Source organism: Camelus dromedarius, chromosome 8 (genome assembly GCF_036321535.1).
Source record: "Camelus dromedarius isolate mCamDro1 chromosome 8, mCamDro1.pat, whole genome shotgun sequence".
NCBI classification, from domain to species: domain Eukaryota; kingdom Metazoa; phylum Chordata; class Mammalia; order Artiodactyla; family Camelidae; genus Camelus; species Camelus dromedarius.
Window position 1 is genome coordinate 20,147,296 of NC_087443.1, and position 19,106 is coordinate 20,166,401.

At 47.8% G+C, this 19,106-nt stretch overlaps 1 protein-coding gene across 4 annotated transcripts in view; it reads left to right on the top strand.

The window, feature by feature from the left end:
- The first annotated feature begins 354 nt into the window (after nucleotides 1-354).
- The window catches only part of ARHGAP22 (Rho GTPase activating protein 22), a 179,612-nt gene continuing 160,860 nt past the window's right edge, over nucleotides 355-19,106 (top strand). Inside the window, exons 1-2 of one of the 4 annotated variants that reach the window (XM_064487949.1) lie at nucleotides 355-438; nucleotides 4,504-4,665. In XM_064487949.1, coding sequence (XP_064344019.1) covers nucleotides 4,614-4,665 — 52 coding nt within the window. In that variant the 5' untranslated portion in view covers nucleotides 355-438; nucleotides 4,504-4,613. Of the gene's footprint in view, nucleotides 439-665; nucleotides 952-4,503; nucleotides 4,666-19,106 lie in introns of those variants that run through there. The other 3 variants (XM_064487952.1, XM_064487948.1, XM_064487951.1) reach the window with 3 other exon arrangements.

The window sequence follows — 19,106 nt, forward strand, 5'->3', positions numbered from 1 at the left end:
AGAGAAGACCTAGTCTGCTGCTTTCCGAGTCCTCGGTAGGAAGGTCCAAGGGCAGGACACTACACCTTGCTCCTTAGGAGCCCTGAGCTCTGGGCTTGCAGTAGGATGTGTGCCTCCTTACCTGTGCCAGCAACTACCCAGGCCCAGCCTGCCACCTTGGGAAATGCTCTGAGCCCTTCTGACCTGTTTCCCATTCCACAGAGTGAGGAGATTTGGGCGATGCTGGAATCTTGGAGAGTGGCTCAGCTCCTCCCTCTGCAACCTGAGGGCTCCTCCCCCGCTAATGACTTCTCCAGCCCCAACTTCCTCCCCGTACTTAGGACAGGACTGGCTCAGCTGCGCGGAATTCGGCTGCTTGGAGGAAGACAGTATAGGAAACCTCAGGAATCCCGCACACCCTGCGAGCCTCTCATGGCCCCAGGGAAGGTGAGGCTACAGGTGAGTATGGGGCGAATTGGTGCTGGCGGCTGAGGGACACGGGGATGGACTGAGAGGGAGGCAGGAATCCAGGGCCGTGGGAGGCGGTGTCTGCTGGTGCCCGCCAGGGGGCGCTCTGCACCAAGTCAAACCCCAGGCCCGCGACCGTAGGCCGCCCTGCCCCAGCCCTTCCTGGCAGAGGTCAGCCTCACCCGGGAAACAGTTTCCGAGCCAGGGCAGCTGCAGCCTCTTCGCGGGCCATCAGCGCACCATCCCCAGAGGCACCAAGGAGCCAGGGAGCATGGATCTGACTGGTGATGTTCGGCCTGGGCAGCTTCCTCCTGGTCCTGCCCGCCTCCCCTGCCCGCTGGTCACATGGGGGCCGGAGGCAGGGCCAAGGCCTCCGCGGGGCCGCCGCGGGGTGAGAAGAGGGGGCAGGGAGCCCCAGCGCTCCCTCCAGGCAGTGCCCTGAGAAGGGATCCCCAGGCAGGCTCTGGGCAGCGGAAAAGGAGGTGTCCAACTCCCCGATACCAGGTGAGCAGACCCCGGAGGGGCAACACCCAGGCAACTTTCCTGGAAGCCTGGACCACCCTTGCCTGCCTGGGCTCAATGCCCACCCGGTGATGGGGTGCTCTCTGCCCCGTGCTCACACACACTGGCAGCCAGGGGCCCTGTGGCGGATGAATGAGGAACCATAGGGCGAACGTGTAGCTGGGCCAGCCCAGGACCCAGGACCCGGGCCATTTGTCCGAGCTTGGAAAATGGGTGTCAGTGAACTCAGAGCAGTCTGGGTTTGAATCCCCCCACCTGCTCCATGTTAAACCGTGTGACTTGGGGTGACTCACAATTCCACTGTAGTAGTCACCTCTGGGTGCTGTCGGGTTAATGTGTTTGGTCCCCAGTTGGTGCCTGCTAAGTGCCAGCTGTCATTATTAATAAAGCCTGTGGGTGGGGTGGTGCCCACGGACAAGGCACACTGGCCTGAGTCCAGGAAGACCTGGTGTTCCCCGCACCCATCCCCATGGTGAGCCCATTTGCCGTGCCGACCAGAGCTGCTCCTGGCTGAGTCATTCCCCAGTTCGCTCTGCACGACTGCCCTGCGCGGTGCTGCCTGGCAGGCCTCGGTGCTGCGCCCCTACTGTGCTGAGTTTAGCGGGGCTGTGGCCTGCTACTGCCCAGAAAGGTGGATGAGGGGCAGGCAAGGGCAGGGCTGGGGTGGGTGATTGGGAGCCCTTCTCCTGCCCCTCGGCCCTGAGGTGTCCCTCCCCCAGCTGGAGAGCGGAGCCCACCATTCCTGCCCTTCTACCCATGTTTTCCCCAAAGCAGATACCTGCGCCCTAGGGCCTTGTCATCCCCGCTGCAGGCTGAGGTCAGCTAAGGTCACTTCATCCAGAGCCCTCCTGGTACGATCCTGCCCTCAGCACTCACAGACACACGTACTCACACCCCTGTGATGTCGATGGGCAGTGGGGGTCAGGGACCTGCTCAGGGCACATGGCACAGACAGGACAGAGGCCCCGCTCACTGTCTCCCAGGGAGACCCCTTTGTTCTGTGATAGCAGAGCTGAGACTGGGGCATAGCCCTGACCAGGAGATGGGTAGGGGCTGGGAAAGAAAGAGCCATCAACATGTCCAAGGGGAAGAACTAATATTACACACACACACACACACACAAACACACACACACACACACACACACACCTCTGGGGGTCAGCCTCGTTTATCTTACCCTTCAAGCAACTTGCAGTGGGCATTGCATTTTTGGAGTCCTCCTCGCCTCCCCTGGATCATAGTGACCTCGTATCTATTTTAGCATCTACCCCTTTTCTGTACCAGCCAAGGTGCCTTGTGGAAGCCAACTGCACCCAGCTCCTGGGATGAGACTGGGTTGCTTTAGCCAATCAGCACATCTCATTCCCCAACCACCAAGATTGTTTCAGGGATGGATTGGTTGCCCCGTCAAGGCCATGAGGAAAGAGATGTTTGGGAAAGTAGAGAGGGAAAGCTTACCAGCACTCCTGAGAGAGACACTAGGAGATATGTTTTTTTCTTCCTTCTGAACATAGAGGAAATATTAGCTTCTGAAGCTGGTGTCCAGCATTTTTTAATAATAAAGCAATCTCATTGAAGATGAAGCAGACATCCTAGGAAGCAAACAAGAGAATTGGGGGGAAAAAAACCCCCTTGTTGACATTGTCAAGCTGCTGGATCTAGCCATGCCTGAAGTCCACATCATGAGGACTTTCCCACCAAAGAAGCTAAAATAATCCCCCCTTATCTTTTAAGCCAATTTTAATTGTCTTTTTTGTTTCCAGCAATGGAAAGACTTTTACCTGATTATCTTCTTTTGACCAAAGAGAAAATGGATACTCAGAAGGTATAAAGTTGCCAAATAAAATACAGAACACACAGTTAAATCTGAATTTCAGATCAGCTAGCAACAATGAATATCAACAATGAATACCTTTATAGTAGATGCTATGGGCCATGAAATATTTGTAACACACTTACACTGAAAATATAACTGGACATTCCGTATTTTTATTTGCTAAATCTGGTAACCCTATTTCAGCTGCATGTCCAGATTTACACTACTAGAAAAAGAAAAAAACCTGGACACGGACCCAGAGTTTTTAATTCTGAAGCCCCTACTGCATTAGATCATGAGGTGGGCTTCTGCCTCTCACACCACCACCCCCCCATCACCCTGCTAGTCTCGCGTGCTTAGAGGATACAGACGGATGTCACCCTGTCCCTAAGGGTCTCTGAGGTCTGTCCCAGTTCTCGGGCTTGTTGCTCCCCTAGCTCCTTGGCTCTGGTCCTTCGCTGCTTCCGTCCTTCAGGCTCCATCTCTCTTCTCACTCCGCACTTTGTCCCGGCTTCCCTTTGGCAAGCCAAACCACCATTCGCTTGGGCCCGAGGGCACGCTGGCATCTCTGGTTGGGGCTTTGGTGTTCTCCTCTAGCAGTGTCACCCTCACCTGCCAGCTTCTGCCCTCAGCTGCCCCAGGTCCCTCTGCAGAGCACAGCTTGGCCCCTCCACTGTACTGTGGTCCCCTCAGAACAGCAGCAGCAGGAGCTGTGCTGGGGTCGCCAAGGCCGGGAGCAGGATGCCCCTGCCCGAGCACCTCCTGCTGAGCGCTGTCCAGCAGCCCCGGTACCCGGTACCCGGGGTGGAAGGGACACGCCCACAGTGAGTGCCGGCTGTGCTTGTTTTATGTGCTGAACAGTGACTGGTTCTATCATCACAAACACGATCCAGGTTCAACAGGGCAGAGACAGGGGAGCAAAGGAGACAAGAAGGGTGGTTGGAAGAACATTCTGTTGGGTGTCTCCCCAGGAGTTGCTTCTCTGCCTCTGTAAACTCCGTATGTATTTAAATGGGACAATGCCACCCCCTTGGAGCTGCCTTTCCCTTAGATTGCCAGGACCGCCGTGTCAATGCTGTTGATGGCTGCATCAGCGTCACTGGGCTGTTTCCTAATTGGGAGTTTTCTTTTCCACTTTCCACAACTGTCAATTATGCGATAATGATGCTGAAGTTCCAGAAATAGAATGAGAAGCTGCACTGTTCGCCGCCAGTGTACCAGGGTGAGGGTCTGCCTGGGGTGTTGCTGGGACTTTCTTCCTCCACCTGGGGGTGGGGGTCCATATCCCCCATCTCTCCACTTAGAGGACTGCCATACACATCAGCTGAGGGGCCTGGAATTCCTGGAGGTCATGCTGCACGTTTGCAGGTTATCGTTTCTGTCTGTCTTCAAGGCTCTGGAAAACACGGCTAACTTTGCAAATCCAGGCCAGCTGATTGAAAAGATCAAATGTAGCATCTGATATCGGGGGTCGGGGGGTTGCCTTCTTCACCCACCGTCTCATTGACCCTCCATTCACTCTGATGGGTGGCTCATTATTGTTCCGTTTTACAGACTCGAGGAACTGATACCCAGAGGTCCGTGACTTGCCCAAGGCCATTCCGAAATCCCTGGGTACACTTGCATTTAAGGGACTAATTGCTCACAGCGAGGCTTCTTGTTGAAAATCCAAGAAAACACCAGATAAAGGGCATTCTAAATATACTTCTTTTCTATAGATGCTGATCTGTTACTGGAAAACAGGAATTAGCCTGTCTGCCTGAGGATGTGGTTGGTTCTTTATAAAAAGGATATATAAGAAATTTGCACATAGACTGCCAGCCTCATTATGCTGCCGACAGCTTCCAGCAAAAGAAGAACGTTTGCAGCCAGATATTTCGGTAAGAATTTTGTTTTGTTCTCTGTGGAGTATGATTACCTTTGCTCTTGGCTTCTAGCTTGAGGGATGGGGTCACCTGAGGCACCCAAAGGAGCCGTCCTGGTCTTGTGGGCTGAGAGCACCTAGGGGTGTCTGTGGTCAGGACCCGGGCACTGACTGATGGCACAGCCCTCGCCCCTGAGCTTGGGAGCTGGTCCATGTCTGCCTGAGAAACAGCCTTCAGCACGACCGCAGTTGTTGGGGTCCCTGACTGCAGCGGCGCAGGGCCCTGATGACATTCAGAGTCTGTAAAGACCACTGTGCCCACAGACCGCGGGTGTAAAAGGCAAGTTCACTAAGGGGAAAGGCTGAGCATCCGGAGGCTTCCCTGTATCTTTCCTGGAAACAATCCCAGCAAGCAGTTAATTCAGAAACAATGAGGATGTTCAGCAGCCCTCGGTGACGTGCCCAGGAGGTAGACAAAGTATGACAGCCCTCTGCGTGGTCATGCAGGTGCTGGCTGAGGGGTTGTGCAGGGACATCTTGTTTCTCTGGACCTGGGCGCCTTCAGGTGATGATTGAAATCCCAGATACTAGTGGGTGAAATACAGTGGGTGGTCCTCAACCTGGCTGTAAATTAGAATCATGCAGGAGCTTTTAAAAAAAATCCCCAGGCATTTCTGAGTACTGGAGATCCAGGCGTAATTGGTGTGGGGTGGGTCCCAGACATCAGCATATTTTCAGGTCCCAGGTGAGCCTAGCGTGCAGCCAGGCCCAGGGGCCACCAGACCACGTGCGGGGAGACCTCAGGCTGCAGGCAGCCTTTGAGCTCGTCTGCGCGGGTGTCCGCATAGAGAACAATCTCTGTATTCTTAAAGCCAGGTCACCAGGATCGACTCGGCTGGACACGTGCTGTGGGACCCTTCTCGCACGTTTAACCTCTCTGGAGCTCCGTTTCTGCAGCAGGGGGTGGGGAGCAGCTGAGATTAACCTTTAACTCTGTTCAGTCCTAATGCATTGTGGGGGGAATCTGTAAAATCTCCAGATAATTTTCCTCTCAGCTGGGTTTATAGCATCATCTGAGTTGAAAGGAAAAGTCACTTACTTTTGTGGAAGGTTGCAGCCACCAGATTTCCACGGTGGAGCAGATCTTCCCCGGCTTCAGAGTACAGATGCTAATCCTTTGAGAAAAGGACAAATGTGCGTGAAATACCGGAATTTAAAGACTTTGATTGAATTAGCTTTTTATTGCAGTGAAATTCACATAGAATGAACCATTTTCAAGTGAACAGTTAGTTCAGTGGTGCACTGATGGCACAGCCCTTGCCCCTGAACTTGGGAGCTGGTCTATGCCTGCCTGAAAAACAGCCTTCAAGATGTCCCACAACTACCAACTCTCTCTAGTTCCAAAACATTTTTGGGGGGAGGGTATAGCTCAGTGGTAGAGCGCATGCCTAGCATGCACAAGGTCCTGGGTTCAATCCCCAGCACCTCCATTAAAGATAAATAAATAAATAAAAACCTAATTACCTACCCCCCCAAAAAAATTTTCATTACCTTCCAGAAAAATCCCATACCATGAAGCATCGCCCCCTACCTCCCTGACCCCTGGGAGCCTTTCTATCTCTATAGACTTACAAATTCCGGATACAACATGTGTCCTTTCGTGTCTGGCTTCTTGACTTGGAATGTCATTTCTGAGGTTCATCCACAGCATAGCACACATCGGTACTTTATTCCCTTAGATTGAATTAATTTTTAAATTGTTATCTAACCACAAATAGCTTGGCAGCTTTGTTTAAAAAAAAAAAAAAAGGAGCAGCAATGCCATTTTATGACATGCCTTGGAGAAGACAGGAGAGTCAGCCAGCACAGGGGAAGCGTTCCCCGCCCCATCCTTGATCTCTCTCAGTCAGCCCTCTGTCTCTGCTCCCTGTCTCTGTTTCTGTCATTCTTTTTTTTTTTTTTTTATTTAAAAAAATGAAGTTTAATGGCATATTCATTGAAGAAATACTGTCATTTCCTCTGAAGTGTGGTTCTTTCAGATAAAATGCTAGCTGATGCTATATATTATATATATATAAAAAATACACACACACACACACACACACACATAATGGTTACCATGAGTTTTACATAAAACATCTTGAATTCTTGATTGTGTATTGTTTCTGTTTCTTTCTGTCTATCTCTTTCTCTTTCTCTGACCCTCCCTCATTTCCTTTTTTTCTCTTTCTCTCCCCATACATTCTGGAGGTGATTATTGGGGAACTTGAACTTGATTTTAACTGAAATGTTTAAGGAATTGGGGCAAACAGAAGATTCTTTGGAGTTAACTTGAGCTCACTTATTCACTTTACCCGTAATTTTGCCAAATCAAGGACATGCCACGTAGCAGAAAGCCAGAGGCCAGCCTCTACAGGTCTTGGTCTCTCACTGGGATGGCAGTGGAGGAGGGGGCATGCTAAAATGCTTACCCGGCCATGAGTACCACCCTTGGCTCCACCACTTGTGAGCTTTTCCTGTGCCACTGTCTTGCCTGTGCAGATCAGCTGTGGCCTCTTTGCTCCCAGCTTCCAAAGCTTCTGTTCACTGGGCTGCCTGATTCTCTCTCAAGGACCGGTGGATTCTCCTTGCTAGCTGACCCTCCTGGACAGCCCCAACCATGATTAGCCACTGGACGTCTGAATCACCATGAGGAGAAAGACAGTAGTCTCTGTCCATACGAGGCCAGAGAGTCCAAAGAGAAGCAGAAGGCAGCTCGGAATCCAGCCCTTCCTACAGGTCCCCTGTTCCAGGCCTTCAGGACCAAGGCCAGGGGCCAGCTTGTAATGGGTATCCTCCACCACAGCCCTTTACTGGGCATTCCCAACTCTGTGGCTTTGCTTACTTGTCCTTTCTCAAGAGCATACCCTCTCCTCTTCCTGCTGTGATGCACAGATGTGAGGAGACCATGAGAATCCAGGTGGGGAGGCAAGAGTATGTCCCGGAAGAACAGGAGACTCAGAGACAGGGGAGCTGAAGTCACAGGAAGGGGAGTGGGGGGTGTGTAAGAGGAGAGGTAGGTTGATGTCATGTTGAGAAATTTGGACTCGTTCTCATGAGCAATAGGGAGCTATTGAAAATTGTAAACATAGGACCAATAAGAATTGTTCATAGGAAGAATGGTGTAGTGACAGGGTATGAAGTCAGCTTTCAACTGGATTCTTTTATTTTTTAAGCCAATCGAACTGATAATATAACATTGCATGTTAATAGTTTCAAAGATAACTTTGACGAGCTCCAGTTTTTAAATAGCACTTTCCTTATTTTAAAGGTAACATATGGTCATGTCAAAAAACTTGGAAACTAGAAAAAAAGAAGAAAATTATATTTATTACAAATGACACAAGCTATAAGTAATTACTTGATTTTTTTATTGAAGTAGAGTCAGTTTACAATATTGTGTCAATTTCTGAGGTACAGCAGAATGTGTCTCAACTGGATTCTTACAAGGGCCCCCTCACTGGTCTTCCTGATTCTACCCATGGCCCATTCATCTCTTCTCAGTATTGCAACTGAAGCAGGACTCTTAAACCTAAATTAGATTAGATCTGTTATTCACTCAACACACCTCAATGGATTCCTGTGTCACTCTTCTACCTGCCCAACAGTACCCATCACATCGTCCCCTATGTACCCCACTTGCTTGGCACCAGCAACACCAGCCTTCTTGCTGTTCATCAGACATTCCAGGTCTTTGCATGTGCTCTGCCCCCTCTCTCCAGAGCACCCTTCTCAGATAGCCACATGTCTCACACACTCACCTCTTCCAGACTATTGCCCAAGTGTCACCTTCTAGTGAGGCTTTCACTGACCACCTGTCTGTGTCACAGTGGAATAGGTTACACAGTAACGGGTCACAGGTCACCTGCTATCCTAGTGACTCAAAGACCCAGGCTAATAGAATGACCATGATCTCATGTGGTGCTGGTGGCCAGGCCAGATAGCAAAGGGAGAGATCGAGCTCTAGAAGGGTCTCATGTCACCAATGAAGTCACACATGTCATACTCCACTCACAACTCACTGCCCCAACTACCCACAAGGGGACCAGGATGTACAGCCCAACCACGTGCCTAGAAGCGAGGCTTGAAAGTATTTGGCAAGTCATGCCAATGACTGCACAAACTGCAGTCTCATCCTGGCATTCCTATGGTTCTTCCCTGCTTTGTTTTTCTTCATAGCACTCGTTTCTATGTCATATATTTAGGTATTTTAATGGTTTATGGAGATGTAGATTACGTAGGATAAAATTCACTCATTCCAAGTGTACAACTAAATGATTTTTGGTAAATTTATAGAGGTATACAACAATCACCATCATCTAGTTTTGAACATTTCTATCACCTGGAAAAGTTCCCTCCTGACCACTTGCAATTAATCCTCACTCCCACCCACCCCAGCCTGAGAAGCCATTGATCTGCCTTCTGTCTCTATAAATTGCCTTTTCTGGAATCATATACTATGTGGTCTTTTGCATCAGGCTTCTTTCATTTAGCATAAGGTTTCTGAGGTTCATTCATATTCTTGTATCAGTAGTTGCTCCTTTTTAGCTGAATAATACTTCATTGTATGGATGTGCATTTTGTTTATCCACTTGCCAGTTGGTTTATTATTTTAGGGCATATCCTGAATGTCCCATATGGACACTAAAATAACATATATTCTGCTGTCATTATGATGAGTGTCTTATACATATCAACTAGGACAAGTTTGCTAAGTGTTGCCCAAGCCTTCTATATCATTGCTGGTGTTCTGTCTAATTGCTCTATCATTTATTGAGTTTGGGGCAGGGAATCAACTCTTCTCATTCAGTTGTCTGCTGTTAGTTTTTGCGTTATGTATTCTGAGGCTCTCTTGTTAAGTTTGTATATGCTCATAATGGTCATAGCTTCCTGATGTATTCACCCTTTTATCATGGTAAAATGTTCCTCTTTGTTGTAATGTCTCTTTTCTTCAAATCTATTTTATCTTATGTTAACATGGCCAATTCCACCTATCTCATGGTTACTGTTGCATGGCTTATCTTTTTCCATCCTTTTCCTTTCAGCCAGTTTGTGTCACAAATCTACAACGTGTCTCATGAATATAATTAGATCTTGCTAATTCATGATGACAATCTTTGCCTTTTGAATGGGGGTACTTAGACCACTCACATTTAATGTAATTATTGATATGGGGTTTACAATTTCCTTTTTGTAGTTTGTTTTCTGTATGTCTCCTCTATTTTTGCTCCTCTCTTCCTCCTTTACCATCTTCTTTGTGCTAGATAGATATTTTCTAGTATACCATTTAATTTTTTACTGATTTTTTAAACTATATTTTTGTGTCATCTTCTTAGCGTTTGCTCTGGGGACTATAATAAGCATTTTACCTTAATCTACTTCAGATTAATTTTAATTCCAGTAAAATATAGAAACTTTGCTCCAAGGTAGTTCTGTTTTTTTCTCTCCTCTTTTGTCTTATTATTCTCAGGTATCTATTACATCTATGTATTCTAAGCCCCCAAATACGCTGTCACAATTATTGCTTTATACACACATATATCTTTAAAAGATGTTAAGGGAAGAAATTAGAAAAATATATATTTATGGAGTCTTTCATATTAATCCACATATTTATGATTTCCTGTGTACTTTATCTCTTCCTGTGGATTCTGGTTACTGCCTAATGTCACGTCCTTCCAGCCTGAAGAACTTCCTTTAGCATTTCTTATGAGACAGGTCTGCCAGCAAGGAATTTTCTTAGACTCTGTTTATCTGGGAATAAAGGCCCCTGGCTTCCTAGGGGCCACCCCTGTGTCTGTGTAATTCAGTGATCAGCCGGTGGTTGGACAGATGTTGTGTTGAGCCAGTAGAGCTTCCATTCTCTGTCTTTATTTTGCCTTCATTTTCATAGGATAGCTCTTTGGATACAAAATTCTTTGTTAATGGTTTTTATTTTTCTTTCAGCACTTTGAATATGGCCTTCCACTTCCGGCCTCCATTGTTTCAGATAAGAAGTCAGCTGTCAATCATATTGATGCCCCCCACCCCCTTCATGTGATGAGTCGCTTTTCTCTTGCTGCTTTCCTGATTTTCTCTTTGTCTTTCAATAGTTGGACTCAAAAGTGTTGTAGTGTGTATCTGCTCGGGAGTTTTTAAGTTTGTTACATATGAAAAATGGTATTTTTCATCAGATTTGAGAAGTTGCTGGCCACTATTTTTTAAAATAATTTTTCTGTTTCCCTCCTTTGTGTCTACTAGGTCCTACATTACACATATATTCTCTGAGAGTCTGTTCTTTTTCCTTCAGTTGTTCTGTTCTGTTTCTCTCTGTTCTTTAAGGTGGGTAATTTCTATAGCTCTATCCTGAAGTTCATGTATTCTTTCTTCTGCCATCTCAGATCTTCTGTTGAGCCCCTCTAGTGAATTTTTCATTTCAGTTATTGGACTTCCCACTCGAGAATTTCTATCTGGCCCTTTACTTTCTAATTTATTGAGATTCTCTAAGTGTTGATTCATTATTATCACGCATCCCTTTAATTCTTTAAGCATGTTTCCTTTAGTTCTTTAAATGTATTTACATAGTTTTCTTTTAAGTGGTTGTCTGCTAAATACAAAAAAAAATCTGGGACTATTCGGAGAGTTTTTACTGACTTCTCCTGAGTATGGGTCACACTTTTCTTTTCCTTAATATATCTCATCACTTTTTTAGATAACATATTGTGGGAATTGGATTCTGATTTACTCACCTAAATAATATTGTTGTTCAATTGTTTGGTAACTTGCCTGGAATAAATCTGTTAAATCTGTCTCCCCGACAGTGTGCAGCCAGTAATATCTCTGGTTATATTTGTGCTTTATTCTTCCTTTTACTTCTAAGCCTGGCTTCCTAGGGGCCACCCCTGTGTCTGTGTAATTCAGTGATCAGCCGGTGGTTGGACAGATGTTGTGTTGAGCCAGTAGAGCTTCCATTCTCTGCCAATATATCTGTGTGGGTAGGGAAGTGCTATCAAAGTTCAGGTTGTTTTCAAGTTTTCCCTGGCTTTTACTTTCTGCTGGACCCTCCATACGACCTCTGCATATGCCCACAGCCTTAGGGGTGGCAGGAATGTTTGGGTACCCCAAGCTCTCTCTGGTCTCCACTGCACTTGCATACAGCCTAATCCAGGAGTATGTTTGCCCCAACAAAGACTACAAACTCAGACACAGCATTAGTTCTTTCCGTTCACCTACTGCCAAGATTGTCTGTTCTGCTGACTATGCCTCTGGGTGTGGACGTGACCCACTGCTCAAAATTGAATGGACTGCTTTTGGCTTTGTCAGCAAAGTTGCTGGTCCCCATGGTGTGCCTCACCCTGGCAGAACCTCAGTGAGGACTGAGCTGGGGAAAATGGGAGAGAAGCACCTGCTGGCAAGAACACTACAGACCGTCACTGTTCTTACCTAAAATATGGCCGTTTTTCAAGCATAATCGCTTTTCAGATTGCTGCATGCCTTTGGTCAGTTTCAGAGTATGGAGATGGTTGTTTTGTCCATTTTGTCCAGATTAATAGTTGCATTTTGGAAAGAGGATTTGCCGACCTCATCACTCAGACATAGCTGGAAGTCCCGCCTCCTGCTTATTTATTTCATCAATTATCTGTCTCCCCTTCCTACTAAGATATAGGCTCTGTTCTACAGGCTTTATTTCCAACACCTCTTTGGTCACTCTTTATGCACCACTTAGAATAAGGAGGGAAGGGCGAAGGTTAAGGTTAGACCTGTTTTCAGTGTCTGGAATGATACCTGATATATGTTTAATAAGTGCTGAGTGAGTGAACAAATGGCATAGAAAGACTAATGGATGTCAGATGGCTTCCTGAGGACCTGAGTCAGTAAGAATATAAAAGGGACAGTGGGTTCAAGAGATGTTGGAGAAAAAGATGGATAATGTTTGGCAGTGCTGGACAGAGAAGGCATTGAGGATGTCTGAGGCTTCCAGCTGGGTAGCAACGGTTTAGGGTGGTGCAAAGTATTTCTGCTAAACCCACATGTACCTGGCCCAGGAGTCAGAGAAGCTGAAGGAGGCTCCATGGAACGGTGGAACAATGGCAGGTCCAGCTCCTGCTTCATGCCAACAAGGTGAATCAGCTGATCAGCAACAATGCCTCTGTGCTGCAGAATGGCTGCGGCATCCCTTCCATCTCTCAAATCTCCCAAGAGTCTTCCTGTAACCCAGCCCAATGGGAAAAATGCAAGAAAGGGAATCCTGGGATGTGTCCTTCAGCCTTGCCATGTTGCATTAGAAAGTCATCCCAGGTTCTTATTTTCTGGTTTTGGACAAAGGAACCCAATGGAAGATATGAGGCCATTCTGAGATTCTAGCAGGATGGCTCTGGGATGGGAAGCTAATGGGCAGAGGGAGAAGAGCCAGGGCAGGGAGACCGACAAAGTAGGAAACCATTTCAACAGTTTAGGGAAGAGCTGATGAGAAGCTGGGCCAAGATACTAGTGGTAGAGACAGAACAGACTAAGAACATATAGGGCTTCGTGTCTGGCTCACGTGGAAGGGTGGGAGGGAGGAGGAGAGCCAAGGCCCAGCCTTCTGGCCTGGGCAGCTGGGACGGAGGAGGTGCCACTGTGGGCAGAGGGCACAGAAGGTGAGACCGTGATGGGGAGGACCGCTTGCTGCCATTCCTGACTGACCCATTCAGCATGCTCTGTCCTCTCACTGTCCCATCTCACCAACTCCACCACCATCCATCCATCCATCCATCCATCCACCATGCACCCCTGTGGGCTGCTCTGGACAACAGCTCTGTGAATGAAGAGTGACACCCACTTCCCAGCTTCGGTCCACAGCACCTGCCGCACAGCCAGCACCATTGATACCGCACTGGGGACCTGTCTGCTTCTTCAGGGGACTCTCAGCAGCATTCAGCTTCTTGTGTATCTGCTTCTTGCGGACTGATCTGGTAGGGGTGCTGACAAAGTGTGTATAGACGGCAGCTTTTCTGACTGTCCCACCCACCCACTCTGCCCCTTCCCCCCAGAAGAACTCTCAGAATTAAGCCAAAGCCCGAGCCAACCTGAAGAAGCCCCTCAGACCCCTGCCCACCCGACACCCCATCCTGCGCACTGTCTTTTGCCTTCATGTCTCTCCGTCTGTGAGCAGCTCCATCCCTGCACCCCTGTCCTGGCCCTTCTGACCTCCCTCCCAGCACTCTGGACTTTGCCTGCCAGCCAAGGGTTTGTTTGTTTGTTTGTTTGTTTGTTTGTTTTTACACTATCACACACATTTTAAGAGACACACTGCACCAAATGTAACAGCAAGTATCGTCTGCATCTGGGCATCCTCCAGGGTGCTCAGTAGGCCTTTTTTGCTAAGAAGAATTCCTCCTGCCAGTGTCCAGAACTTCGCAAGTTTTATTGCCACAGAGACAGACTGGGAATCTGAATCTGGTGGGCATTCTGTCACAAAAATGCATTGGTGGTGACCAGCTCTGCTGGCAATCTCGGCACCTTCCTACCATCTCCAAGTGGCAATAGTATGTTCTGGGTCTAGTTCCATAGACAGCAAGAGTTTACCAGTAGCACGGAAACTGACTGAATGCACTCCCTTTGCTAATGGTAGCATCTTCGTGTAGATAAGGTCAGCTTGTTCATTGCATCCCAGCTGGGGATAGAAGGAGCTGTAACTGACATGTCTACTGAATCGCCTCCTTGGCCAGTTGCCACTCTGTTGATAAATTTGGGGTGCTGATTTATAGCGAGGCACAGAACATCATCATTATGTTCCTGATAAAACCTCTAAGTTCCTCTAGCAACACTGTGCAGAATATCAACGAATGCCGTGTAATAAATTATATCATCACCATCATTTAAATAATCAACGTTATTCCTACAGCCTCTGCCTCGATAGCCAACAACAAGCTCCAACACAAGGTCCTCTATGGTCTCTTTTTCTTGCCGACATTGGTCTGGAGTTTCTCTGGCTGTGGTGGGGCCCTGCTCATGGCAGGCCTGCTCCTCTGTGTCTTTTATCTTCTCTTCTTCCCGAAATCCCTAGTATGGTTATCACATCACCATCAGTTAGTCAAACAAGACACTTCACAGTTACAAGACAAGGCATTCCCATCCGGCCCCTCCCCAGGCTCCCTGCACAAGCACCAAGCCCAGCCTGTGACACCCCGGCACAGAGACAGCACCAACGCAGGCTAGGCTGGAAAGACCCGGCCACCCCAGTGTCTCCACGCAGCGTGCTCTCAGCCAGCTGTCTTTAGAGAAGCCCAGAGATAAACACTGATGTCATTTGGGGGAGGAGGGGAAGGGGAGGGACCGTGTCCACCCCTTAGCATCCATCCCTCCCCAAGGATGTTCACCTGCGCCTGGGAATACGGAGCCCCTAGGAAATGAGATGAAGGTGGGGCTTTTCTCTTCTGTTTTTAGATGAAAGAGCAATGAAGGAAGGATGGAGGAAGGACCCATGCTGCCACCAAACTAGAAATAGTAACAAATAATAGCTTTGAGATCACCTCACACGGTTCACCACCCACTTCAGCACGGCGATCTCATTCAACTCCCATAATCAGCCCGTGAGATAGTCATGTTCCCATTTTGTAGAAGAGGGAAGTGGAATCTTCCATCCTGCTCCCCAGCTGGGAAGTGGTGAAGCTCTGTCCAAATCCCAAAAGCGGAGCCAAAGAGAAGGGCTTGGGGGCAGGCAGTTTATTTGGGAGATGATGCCAGGAACCAGGGATGAGGGGGTGAGGAGAGTGAGACATGCAAGGAGGGAAGGCGGGTGTCAAGGTCATCCTCAAGGTCGCCACTGTCAGCCCCAGACTGAGTTCCGGAGAAGAGGGGTGCAGTGCTTCCCAGGAGGTCCCGGAAGGATGGAGGCTGGAGAATGATCCTGCTCCCTCAGCTGAAGGCTGCCCCCAGGGGTGCGGAGGCACAGCACTTCTGGGCTTCGTTCATTTGCACAGGGACAATGGGTTCCCTTTGGCTTCAGAGAAGTCCCCAGAAGCTGGGAGTGTCCATGAGGGGGAACTCTCTATCACACCTGTGACTGAAATTGGAGCTAGTCATGGGGGTGGGACATGGGACACCCGAAGTTGTGCTACTAGCTACAGCCTATCACCCCTGAGATCTCTCTCTTTCCCAGCTGAGGAGAGTGTGTGAACCGGAGAGCCTGGGAAACATGGAATTGGGGTCCTGGGGCCCTCAGTGCAGAGATGCAGAAATGGGGCTGGGAGCAGTGAGACTCCGAGGCGGCAGAAACAAGATGAAGTGTCCCACCTCCTGGTGGTCCCAGAGGAGTCCCTGCCTCCAAGGGCCCCCGTGGAGCTGGAATTCTCTTACTCCCAGTGAGGAGGAAGGGCAGGTGTGTTAGTCTGCTCAGGCTGCTGTAACAAAGTAGCCCAGGCTGGGTGGCTTAAATAACGGGAATTGATTTTCAGATAATTCTGGAGGGTTAAAATCTATGATCAAGGTGTCAGTCTGGTTGGTTTCTTCTGAGGCCTCTTTCCTTGGCTTGCAGGTGGCCGCCTGCTCCCTGTGTTTTCACATGGTCTTTTCTCTAGGCATGTCTGCATCTTAATCTCTTCTTCTTATGAGGACACAAGTGATATTGGATTAGGACCCATCATAATTTCTTCTCATAACTTAAACACCTCTTTAAAGACCTCATGTCCAAATCCAGTCACATTCTGACGTACTGGGGGTTAGGACTTCAATGTATGAAGTCTGTTGGGGGTGGAGGCGGGGGGTGCTGTTCAGCCATGACAGCAGGGGAGAGCCCTCGTGCTTTCCTGGGCCCTAAGAAATAATGAGGCAACTGTGCCCCAGGAGCAAAGAGGCTGGGGAGAGGCTGGCAGAGCCCTCAGCCACTGTCTAGACAGAAGCTCTGCCAGACACACTGCCCTCCGAGAGCCAAGCGGAAGCCCAGACTCACTCACCCCCAACAACTGAACCAAATAGGGGCTGAATCAGGGGCTTTCCTTAGGGAACCAGTTTCTTACACTGATTTCTGTTCCTGCACATCTGGGAGAAATGACTTGAGCCTGGGAGTGGTTGCGAAATGGCAAACCACAGTGAGGGCTCACAGTTCTTCTGTACCCTCCTGCCGTCTCATTTACTGCTGCCCCGGCTCTGTGGGGGTGGAGCAGCTCTCCCTGTTGGCCAGATAAGGAAGCTGAGACTCAGGAAATGTATTGACTCCCAAGGGCACACAGGTGCTGAGCAGCAGAGGCAGGACTCAACCCAGACCTGAGCTGCCCCATCTCTACTGCTCACTCTTAGCCGCACATCTACATCAGTTGCAGCCCTTGGCCACATAGCCATCGAGTTCCCCCACCCAATCTGGAATGTGTACTCATCCGACTTCCTACCGTATGACTGGGTTCATGATACCAATGGGCTTCTCTCAACATGTTCGATGCTAGCAGGTAAGACTGCCAGCCAGTTACCATAGCAACAAGGGTGGGAAGAGTCAACATCCTAGTGGCCTGGGTGGAAGGTGAGGATTAACATGGGGATATAGGTGTCCATGGCACTGACTTTCAGATACCTGCCCTAAATGCCATCTAAGAGTCAGTGCCTCCTGAAGACCAGCTCAGCCCCTGTTCAATTAAGAAACTGTTTTCTCTCCTGTACCCAGAACTCTGCTCCCTCTTCCTCTTAGCATCATGTCACAGTCCAGTCTCTGTTAACTTTCCAGTGAACAAGGAAAGTCAGTCCTCCACCCTGCTACTGGCAACATTTTGTCAGTTTTGAAAAGATAGGCATAGTCTTTAGAAAAAGCCAGGCCTGGGGGTGAATCCTAGTTTCACCACTTACTTACTCTGTGGTCTTATTCTGGTATTACAATCTCTCCACTGGAGTTCCTTACTATGAAAAGGAAAGCATGATAGGCCATATCTCACAGAACTGTTAGAAGAATTACATATATAATAAAAAAAAAATAGAGAGAGAGTTCAGGAAAGGGCATAGGGTAGTCCCTGAATGAATAGAAATTCCCTTTTAGAAAGACTACTCGATCCTACTCTGACTGTGAACTACTGCTTTTGGAAATTTTTTTGAAAAGAAAGTAGAGTAATGGATTTGTGCTTGATGGAGTTTTTATGTACAGACACAGGGACCCTGTATTTGGAACCAGGCACGCAGTCTTACTTCTCCAGTGTTCAGGGAATAAAAACCCCATAACCAGTCAAATGAAGGTCCCAGAGGAAGGTAGACCATCATAGAGATGAGAGTCAGCTAGGGCCATTACAACTGGACCAGCCTGGAAATTTTGCTCAGCGGTTCCCTAATGAAGTGTTGATAATTAATTTGTCACTCAGCACACATGTATTGTGCCAGGTGCTGTTCTAGGCACTGGGGATGCAGTAGGTAACAAAACTGATAAAAATCCCTGCTTCCTGGAGTTCACATTCATCACTTGTTATCATCTAATGGTGGGATCTAAAGGAAGCTGTTCTCTGAAGTCTTCCATGTGGGTCATGGGCCTCTGGGAGGTAAATCAGAGATTAAGAAGTGGAGGTGTAGTAGGAGTTGTTTGAAAAAGAATAGTCATTATGCAACAGCTTTTAACATTTAAAGACCCAGGCTTCTGGTTTTATCTTTGATGCATACAAAGCTTAGAAGTTGTCAATCCCACCCTTACAACAAGGAAACAGCTAAACGAACTTAAAATCACTTGTTAGACCCATAGGGGAATTGAGGTCACAGAGCAAACCACCACTCCAAATCTACAGACATAGGGGAATTCAGAAAATAACAGCCAAGATATGGCAGAGATTTTGGAATTATGAGATAGAAAATTTAGAATAACTAGGATTAGTATATTAAAGACTCTAATAGAAAAAGTAGACAACATGAAGGGACAGATGGCCAATGTAAGCTGAGAGGTGGAAACTCGAAGAAAGAAGGAAAAAGAAATGCTAGAAATAAAAAACACTGCAACAGAAATGAAGAATGCGTTTGATGGGCTCATCAGTAGACTGGATACAGCTAAGAAAATAGTCAGTGAGCTTGAAGATATGTCAATAGAAAATTCAAACTGAAATGCAAAGAAAAAAGAATAAAAAAGCAGACAGAATATCCAAGAATGGTGAGATCATTTCAGGTGTAATAAGCACATAATTGGAATACCAGAAGGGGAAGAAAGGAGCAGAAGAAATATTTATAGTAATGCCCAGAATTTTCCAAAATTGATGATGGTGTAGTAGAGAATTTAAGCTTGCCCAAAAAGAGGGCTAGCCTTTGCCTTTGGTTTCTGGGAGGTAATCACTGTCATTCCTGAAAGGAATGTCTTCATTTAGGGCAAGGATTGGCTACACCAGATCTTAAAGTGTCGCTAACTACACCTGATAGTCTTAGGGTAGAGGCTACCTATGCTAGAAAGGCTAATATGTGATTCAAGGTGGGTGCTTTGGGGCATGTGGTATCAGTCAGCCTAGA